Source organism: Gossypium hirsutum, chromosome A01 (genome assembly GCF_007990345.1).
Source record: "Gossypium hirsutum isolate 1008001.06 chromosome A01, Gossypium_hirsutum_v2.1, whole genome shotgun sequence".
Taxonomy (NCBI): Eukaryota; Viridiplantae; Streptophyta; class Magnoliopsida; order Malvales; family Malvaceae; genus Gossypium; species Gossypium hirsutum.
Window position 1 is genome coordinate 1,425,347 of NC_053424.1, and position 9,848 is coordinate 1,435,194.

General features: G+C 30.9%; 1 protein-coding gene and 1 pseudogene across 1 annotated transcript; one reads left to right on the forward strand and one right to left on the reverse strand.

The window, feature by feature from the left end:
- The first annotated feature begins 499 nt into the window (after nucleotides 1-499).
- On the forward strand, nucleotides 500-3,793 carry LOC107928865 (transcription factor MYB30). Its single transcript, XM_016860137.2, has 3 exons — nucleotides 500-632; nucleotides 1,453-1,582; nucleotides 3,265-3,793. Exons 1-3 carry the CDS (start codon nucleotides 500-502, stop codon nucleotides 3,698-3,700), a joined length of 699 nt encoding a protein of 232 aa, XP_016715626.2. The 3' UTR covers nucleotides 3,701-3,793.
- Nucleotides 3,794-7,533: 3,740 nt separating this feature from the next.
- LOC121232077 (tryptophan decarboxylase TDC1-like) lies at nucleotides 7,534-9,070 on the reverse strand (annotated as a pseudogene).
- Nucleotides 9,071-9,848: the final 778 nt, after the last annotated feature.

The following is a 9,848-nucleotide window of genomic DNA, read 5'->3' on the forward strand; positions in this document are numbered from 1 at the left end:
ACACATCATCTTTGATTTGAAAGTTTAGTCCAAATGTGCTGTGGACAAAAAATAATTATCCTTTTCTAATTGAACAAACCATAGATAATAAAGTGGAAAAAGTTCATAAAATAAATTCTCCAAGAATAGAGATGAGGTTAAGACACTAAATGCCAAAACCCTAAAATCAAAATTACATAAACTTCGATTTTAATAATATACAATCATTTGATTCATGGATAAAGCATAAATTTCATTCTGATTTTTATAAATAATTTTAGTGTATTACAAATGAGAATATTTAAAAGAATAATGATAAATAAAAGAAACTGAAAACAATAATCGCAATATTTTAAATAATACACGTAAAACGTGTCGCTCTCTTTGGTCTAAAAGGGCACATGCATGGCTAAAGACTAAATAGTATACAAATAGCTTTGATCGCAAGGAAGCTGAACCAGAGAGTGAGTCGACGGTGGGTGGGTGGGTGAGTGAGTGACTCAGTGAGTTGAAGGAAAACATGGTAAAGAAACCTTGCTGTGATAAGAGCGGGCTGAGGCAAGGAACCTGGACGGCGGAGGAAGATAGAAAGCTAACAGCTTATATTACCAGATATGGCTGCTGGAATTGGCGTCAACTCCCCAAGTTTGCAGGTAAAAAAACACAACATTCTATAGAAACCCTAAAACACCTCAAAATTTTTTTATAAAACGATAATGATTGATCGAAACAGGAAGGGGGTTAGGACTAAATTATAAATTTTTTACTAACTTACAGCTTTATAATTTATAGAGGGATTATAACTGATACTTCTGTCGTTTTTGAGGGTCAAAAAATGTAATTTTATGTAACTTACATAGAGGGACTGGATTAATATTCCACTGTTTTAAAAAAGATTAAGAATTGAATTATAAATTTTTAGGAATCAAAATGCAATTTTATCTTTGCACTAGGAATTCAGCACTTCTCTAGGGACCAGAGTAGCATTTCTTTAGATTGAAATGGTTATAAGCTAATTGTTCAAGGCATTTATTTCGGGTTAATTCATCTTACATCCTCAAACTATGACTCGAATTTTAGATTGGTTTTCAAACTATAAAATATTCTAATTGAGTCCTCAAAGTATCAATATCATATTGATTAGATCATTGTCAACTTAAATTTGATGTGGAGCATATTTATGAAACATGGGTCAAATTGTAAACACGTGTGTATGACGTCGTGTTAAAAAGAGATCTAATTTATCTAAGCTATCTATGGAGCAGGTACATACTTATCGCAGTTTAATCCAAGTGTTTTAAATATGCTTCATATCAAATTTGAATTGACACTTACTAATAAAAAAGGCTTGATTGATAAGATACTAATATTTTGAGGACACAATTTGAACATTATAAAGTTTAGGGATGTTTGGTGGAATTATCTCCTTCTTTTCAAGATGTCTGCATGCATGGATAGATGGTACTGTTTCAGGTCTGGCGAGGTGCGGGAAGAGTTGCAGGCTTCGATGGATGAATTATTTAAGGCCAAACCTCAAGAGGGGGAACTTCACCAAGGAAGAAGATGAGACTATCATCACTTTACACGAATCTCTGGGAAACAGGTAATACAACTATTAAGTTCGAATTTAAGAATAACAACAACAAACCATTACAATGAATTTTCATAAAAGGAAATTTATATATATATTTTGTTAAAGTGCCCCCTAAGCTGTTTCATTTTACCCCAAAAACATATAGTTTCAATCTAGAATTAAAGGTGAGTTTAGAATATAGTTTAAATCTTTCTTAAAAACTATAATAATATAACATTCATGAAATATAAGTCTGAAAAATGGATTTGAACAAAAAAATAAAACTCATTTTCTAAACAGGTTGGGCCTGCCCGAATTTGCAAAAAGAAAAAAAGGTTGTTTTTTAATGTTTTGCCACTATTTTTTCATTGTTTTGCTATCATTTAATTATTATATTGTTATTATTTTGTTGTTATTTCTTGGATGTTGTATAACTCTTGTTTTATTAATAATTTTGCTTCTATTTTAGAGGTATTTGCTTGCTAAGTTGCATTTATTTTAGTGCTATTTAATTTTTTCTCATTTGTTGGGAAATAGTTATTTTAATATTTTTAGTGCATTTGATGTATTATATTTTTTAAATATATTTTTATATAAAAAATAATAGAGAATTCTTTAATGCGGGTTAGGCTGGATTTTAGTATTTTCATCTAGATCGGGCTTAGAAAAAAATTTAGGCCCATATTTTGAGTCAAAATGAGCCCGAACCTAGAAAATGAGCCTAAATTTATTACTTGACTCGACCCTACCCATGGACAACTCTAGTTTAGAATATAGTTTAAAGCCTTTTTAAAAACGATAATCATGTAACATTCGTGAAATATATATATACCCTAAAACACAAATATAAATTCAACTTATTACCTTTTTTAAAATATATATAAATTAATGATTTTTATATACAATTCCTATTAATGTTATAATTCCTTCAATTTATAAATTAGAGAATAGTACGTGTTTAATTGCGCTCAAATCCACGTCCTCTTATAAGTTACAACAATAACGATGTCAACTTTATAAATGATGGTTAAATTTGTAAGTAATAATAAATAAAAATAATCAATGATAGAGATCTTAACACGTCAAGCAATTCTAATAATGTAATTCTTGGTTCCAAAATTTGGTAACTAAGTTTATTTATATATATATTTTGGTCCGTTTTAGTGCATGTACTTATCCGTTTTTTCTAATTTAACATTAGAACTTCTATAAAATTGTGATGATACTACGACCGTTTAAAATTGTATTATGTCATCACTTGAAATTTTAAATTAATTATTTTAAGTTTCAGGTGATAACATGCATGGTGGTAAAAGTACTACAGAGACTCTTGTATCAGGAGTTAGATTACATTTTACCCCTCTACTAAAAAAAGGTTAAATTAGTTCTTGTATATTTGATCAAAGAGCAATTTGGTCATCTGTTAAAAATTTATCCATTTTTACTGTTAAAAATTGGTCCTTAAATATTAGCGTGAGGTATATATGGCACGCTACATATAACTGTTTAGTTGTTTTGTTAGCCACACCAATTTTTAACAATAGAATGGATAAATTTTTAAACAGAAAAGATTAATTTACTATTTGATCTAATGTACAAAGACTAATTTGTCTATTTTTTTAGTATAGGAGGCAAAATACAATCTGATTCTTAATATATGCCTTCATGGTAATTTTACCTATGAATTACATTATTTTTTTCACAATATGCAGGTGGTCAGCCATTGCTGCCATGTTACCAGGAAGAACAGACAATGAAATAAAGAATCATTGGCACACAAATCTCAAGAAGCACGTTAAACATAAGCCCTCAACCACGAAATTACACGATAAATACACCAACAATCAAAACCTAAACGACGACCATCTTCAAATAAACCCCATCATTCCGCCATTGATCCTCGAAAGCTCACCACCACCACCATTATCAACCAATACACAAAGCCCCTTCACCACTACAGATAACTCAGTTGAATCGACCAAAGCTGACTCTGTTTCTGATTTTTGGTCCGAACCATTTCTGTTAGACATTTTGTCGGACGATTTGCCGACGATGGGTGCATCCGCAGGCTTTGAATTTGATCTTCTTGATGGAGAAATCTTATCACCTTTCGGTTTCTACGATGATCTTGAACCCTTCAGCTTCTAATATCAAGTATCGTATATAGGGATATGGTCAATTATAGTTTTGACCCCTTCACTATGTTTAAATTTTGTTAAGTGGAGGTTAACTTTTTCTTAAGAGATCTTCAAAGTGTCATTAGTTCAAAACCAACAAATCCATCAACAGGTTAGTATCATCCTCAAGTTAAGATTTTGTCTCTTGACTCTGTCAAGAGCCCGAGCTAAAGGCTTGATTTGTGCCATTCATCACACACAACCACCTATACCAAGGGGGCTTGCAGGTCGTGCGCTTGATAGGGTTTGAACCCTTGCCCCTTATATGGAATCTAAGGGCATTTATACTACCAAGTGCACGGTGCATGGTCCAATTCGAAGAGTTGCTCTTGATTCGGGAATCCCACCTCCATCTTGTGCTATCGATAAAGTCAGGAGACAAAACCCAAACCTGACTCGAGGACAATTCCAACTTGTTGATTGGTTCATCAACTTTAGATGAACAAGACCTTGAAAACTTCTTCGAAAGAAGTTGGTCTCCCCTCAACAAATTTATAATCTAGTCCCTATATTTTAATTTAACATAATTTAGTTATTTACTTTTATAATGCCATTAGTTAATTCAAATAGTTACTAGCATTAACCATTTTGGTTATCGTCTTTGATTTTTCTTAAAAACATCATTTCCAACACAAAATATTCATGTGATCAACATGATAGGTTGGAAATTTTGTTTTTTAGATTAACTAATGACATTATAAAAGTAAAAGACTAAATTCTAGCAGTTATTAAATTATAGGGCTAAATTTTAAATTTAAGTATAGTAGAGGGATATAAATTAAAATTTGACCATTTAGTTTATAGCTCGTGAATTTATATGTACGTCAATACGTCATAAACTACACTTTTAAGATTATTCCTAAAGAAATTATAATGTGGTATGATGAAGAATCATATCTGAGACTTTTAGATTTATAGAATGGTTTATTAATAATTAAAGGTAAATAGTTGATCTTATAAATAATACTATAATTAAGAGTATAAAAAAAAATATTGTAAGCTACAAAATAGAAGCAGGATTGTTCAATATTTCGAATTAATAAAAGGATCTCTTTTCTAAAGATTCCATTGAGTATAGGACAAATCAATAAGTTCTATTAATTTATATTTATATAAATATTTCATAATATAATTTTTAGCCTCTAAATTTGATAAAATTATAAATATTTTTATTAGAAAAACAATACTGATTCAATAAAACAGTAGGGTTAATTTTTTTTAAAATCTTAAGACCATTAGATTTTAATTGGTCGGTATTGTTATTTTTTAATAAAATTATAAATTTTTTATAACTTTTATGATTTTTAAATAATTTTAAATTTTTAAAAAGGCTTAAATGATTTTTTCAAATTTATTACTAAGGACTTTTTTGACCCTTTAGTTTTACTAGTTTCAAAAAGTTATAGTTTAGTAGGTCAAATTGAATAAAAGTGTAAAGGATGAAGGCTAAATTTGTCATCATACCTTATATATAAACGCCAAATTTTATGAGAGAGACTATTTTGCAGATATAATACCAAGAGTTTTTGTGATACTTTACTGATAATAGTGCTACTAGACCTAAAAATTTTCTTTCAAGTTCCATTTTTTAATTTTTTTGAATAGTGAAATGGATTTTTTGGATAGACCGAGCCCAAAACATATCTAAACTTAATTTCTTTTCAAAACTTAGTCGTGATTCAACCCGATCTATAAATAGATCTAACTCCACCTCTAAAAGTTTTATTTACTAATTTTAATACAAGGTTACGTATTACCCTTTGAAATTCAAGAATGACACCGTTGCTATTACAACAATTAGGGGATGGTGATTTAAGGGCGCTTAAATAAGTATACCATGCAAATTCCTCCTCAACGGCTAAATAACATACTATACCTTTTCTTAAACTATATTAAGAATAGAGAGAGAGAACCTTTTTAGTTTTTTAAAATAGATATAGTCAGCCAAGCTCACCTTCTAGAAGTTTATGTAATTCTTCTTTCATATTTAGTTGATATTCATTACCAGCGGTAAAGTTGGAAAATTTTTTGGGACAAAATTAAATTATATATTTTTATTGATAATAAAAATATAATTTTATTATTTTAATAATTTATATTTTTATAATTTTAAAAAAATTAATTAAATTATTATCATTTTTAATAGATTAAAATGTAATTTTATTATTATTAATTTAGAATTTTATAAATTATAAAAAATAAAATAAAATCGAGACCGGCCCCTTGGCTCTCCCACCACTGCACATTGAGATTTATGTGGAACTGTTCATGTTCTTATTCAATCATCGCCAATCAAAGGACGTAAGGCACTTAATGATTAACAGGAGCTTTAAATAGGGATCATAAATTCAAAACCATTAGTTCAAGCTATCTTGCTCAACTTTACCTCTTAATTATTAAATAAGACTTTAACATATAATTTCCTTTTTAATGTGGTACTTATATATATTTTATTTATATTTGTATTAGATAAAAGTTATACATTAACTATTTAATGTTTTCGTGTTTAATTTAGATTTTAAAATTGAATTAATGAAAATTCATAATTAGCAAATAATACTAACTATTAATTTTCATAAAATAAACTATAAAATCTAAATCAAATCACATCTATTGCACTATATTTGACAAATTAAATATAAAATTATCATTAAATTTATTCTACCAACAAAATTATAAAAATTACAAACTTAATAATATCAGAAATTAACTTTCATAAAATCAGTCTTAAAATCCCCATTAAATACTAACAAATTAACATCATTACACCTTATATTTATCTACCTATATATTATCATATTATGTCTCAAAATAATCTTATGTTAATTTATTATTTTTATCACCGCTTCAATGAAATCATCTTTCTCCTAGTTTGAAAATGTATTAGGTTCATGGTTTGGTCAACAAAAAAAAAATGGAATACACCAAAACGCAATCAATTCGTGACTGGTTGTTTTTTTTATATGTATTTTTATTAAAATTAAAATATAATTTCGTATATTTATAATTTTAAAAAAATTAAATTAAAAATTTATCAATTATGAGAGTTAAAAGTGTAAATTTACCATGTGTTATCTTAAAATTTTAAATGGCTTAATTTATCATTTGAGAAGGGAGGCCCATAGGTACGAGTCTCATTATTTGCAATTGTCAATTTTGTATCTCTAGTTCTACCATTCGTAGTTGTTATGTGTGAGTTTTATCTGGTTATATTCTGATTCATCATCCATTTGTGTTTTGTATTCTCATGTTCGTTTTAATTTTCATGAAGATTAATTTTTTCAAGATTCGTAACTACTTCTCATAATAATGTCATATCTAAGGGTAGATTTTGATTTCTCCTTTTGAAAGTGCACCTAACACTTTAGTGTTCTACTTTATAATTGTTCGAACATATCTATACTTGTAACTGTGTTATATTTATACGCACAAAGATTATATTTGTTTAAGCACTCGTAAATATAATCAAATATATATTATTGTTAAATAAATATATTATTGTCGAATATCATATTTTTTTACATTTAAACTTTAGTTTTTTATTTTTAATTAAAAATTTAGTTATTTACAGTTTAGATTTAAAAATAAAAATTTAATTATGAATATAGTTAGAATTCTTTATTAAAGTTAGGTTCATTGACATGAAATTATTTTTTTATTTCATGTTATACCAATAAATTTAGAATTTATATAATTTTAAATTTTAAATTACGGAAAAATTAGAAAAATTAAATTTTAAATACTTGCAAGTTGTGGCATATTTAGCCTTATTGATGACATTTCCAAATGCTAAAGCACGTCCACACTTGCTACGGTGGAAGTGAGGCAATCAAACAGTCTTCAGCAATGCATCAGCTCCTTCCTTGATCAGCTTCCATGCAGCAACCACGTGGTTGTCACCCGTCAATGTGGCGCCCACAGCAAATCTCAGGACATATATTCCACCAGCTTTCGTATGAGTCATATAAACCCGACCCGTCGAATTGACCCAATCCAACAACTTCTGGTTCGACAGTTCGGTGTAATCCGACCCGAAAGTTTCATCCGGGTTCAATCGGAAACACACCAGCCCGAACTCTCTTGGCACCACAATCTCGAACCTCGGGTCGGATCTTACAAAATCCTCGAATATCTTGGCCATCCCTACGTCGGACCGGATGTGATCTTGTAAGTTGACGACACCGTATGTTCGAAAAATGAGCCATAATCTTAATGACTTGAACCTCCGGCCGGTACCGACTTGCCAGTCCTTGAAATCGACGACGGAATCCGATTCGCTTTGTTTGTTTCTCAAGTATTCGGGGTTGGTGCTTAGAGCTTTGACAAGTGTGGTGGGGTTTTTGACCCACAAGCAGCAACAATCTAAGCCACTGAGTAGCCACTTGTGGGGACTCAAACTCAACGAGTCAACTAGTTCTACCCCATTAAGGTGATGGCGGAACTCCGGGCATATACATGCACTTCCGGCGTAAGCAGCATCCACGTGAACCCACATGCCATGTTCCTTCGCCACACCAGCGAGCAGTTCGATTGGATCAACAGCCGTGGTGGAAGTGGTCCCTAGGGTGACACAAAGATAGAGTGGGACCAACCCATTCTCCATGTCTGCTTCGACGGCGGCCTTAAGCTGAATGGGAGATAAAGAGAAACCGGCGTCGATCGTCGTCGGAATCAACCTAATGTTCCGAGGAGAAATGCCGACCATCTTACAAGCTTTAGCAAATGTGGAATGAGTTTGGTCGGAAGCATAAACAACAAACTTGTTCAAGTTGCCGGAGCCGTCGACATCAAGAGCTTTGTCCCTCGCCGCAATTAGCGTAACGAGAATAGCTTCACTGGTGGTGTTCTGGATAACGCCACCGCCAGTACCTTGAAACATGAACGACTTGGGCAGCTACAGCATGTCAGCCAGCCAATCGATGACCAGCATTTCCAACTCAGTCGCCGCCGGCGAAGCAATCCAGTTGAAACCAACGGAGTTAAAGCAAGTACAAAGCATTTCACCAAGGAAACCGGCAGTGCTAACAGTTGAAGGAAAAAAAGCAAAGAAATTAGGGCTTAACCAATGCGTCATCCCTGGGATTATCTGGTTTTTAACGTCTTCAAGGATCGTTTCAAGGGACTCAGGCAGAGACGGTGCGTTTTGCGGCAAGTTAGCCCGGAGATAGCCTGGTTGCACCTGACTTAAAACAGGGTAGCTGTCGATATTTTGATAATAATCAGCAATGAAATCCACCATTTCATGAGCTTGTTTTCTAAACTCTTGAGGGTTTAAGGGATTGAAATGGGGTGTGTTGGCCAAGTTGGATTCAATATTTTTACCCATAATAATAATTATTAATAATTAATATTAATAATAATAACTCTAAAAATCCAGAAAGAAAGAGATACTGAGATAGTGATATAGGGATTATAGTCTAAGGTTATATAGAAAAAAAAACTTGTTTTTCTATTTAGACATTATATAAAAACAAAGTTTCAACGGATGCTTCCTTTTATAGTAAAAGTCAGCCACTATGTTGATTAAATGTAGAGGTAGTTGATAAGTCGTCAATTTTAAACGTGAAGAATACCCGGGGAATAGGGTTCAATTCTGTGTTATTAGAGGCAATCTTTTCCGAACCAAATCCACCTATCCGACCGGATGAATCTGATAGCTATTAGAGGTCAAATTAATATTTCACGCATTTATTAATTAATTAAAATTTTTAATATTATATTTTTAATTACAGTAATTAATTTATAATAATATTTTTTTTTATTTAGATGATTGAATATAACTATGATTATAAATGTCACCTTTTGTTTTCCTATATTTTATAATAATCCTATTTTAAAACTTATATTAAATTTATAATTAATTTTAAATTAAAAATTATCATACCTTCTATTTTACTTTATTTCTTTTAAATGTAAATTTAGTAATATGATGAGAGGTATGACCGTTAGTTCAAAAATTTCTCAAAACACATGCTTTTATATATACTAACTTCCAACCAATAAGTGGTCGAGGGCAATGGTAGTACACATTGTACTCTCAAGGGAATGACTTAGGTTCGAACTTTGAAGATGATATTGTTAGGAGGGACAGCTACGAACCCCGAACATGAACCATAAAA

Bases quoted from the DNA above. Each gene is read 5' to 3' on its own strand.
- LOC107928865 (XM_016860137.2), top strand. From the start codon at position 500: ATGGTAAAGAAACCTTGCTGTGATAAGAGCGGGCTGAGGCAAGGAACC. The intron at 633-1,452 runs GTAAAAAAACAC...GTACTGTTTCAG, and splicing joins TCAACTCCCCAAGTTTGCAG to GTCTGGCGAGGTGCGGGAAG. The intron at 1,583-3,264 runs GTAATACAACTA...CACAATATGCAG, and splicing joins CACGAATCTCTGGGAAACAG to GTGGTCAGCCATTGCTGCCA.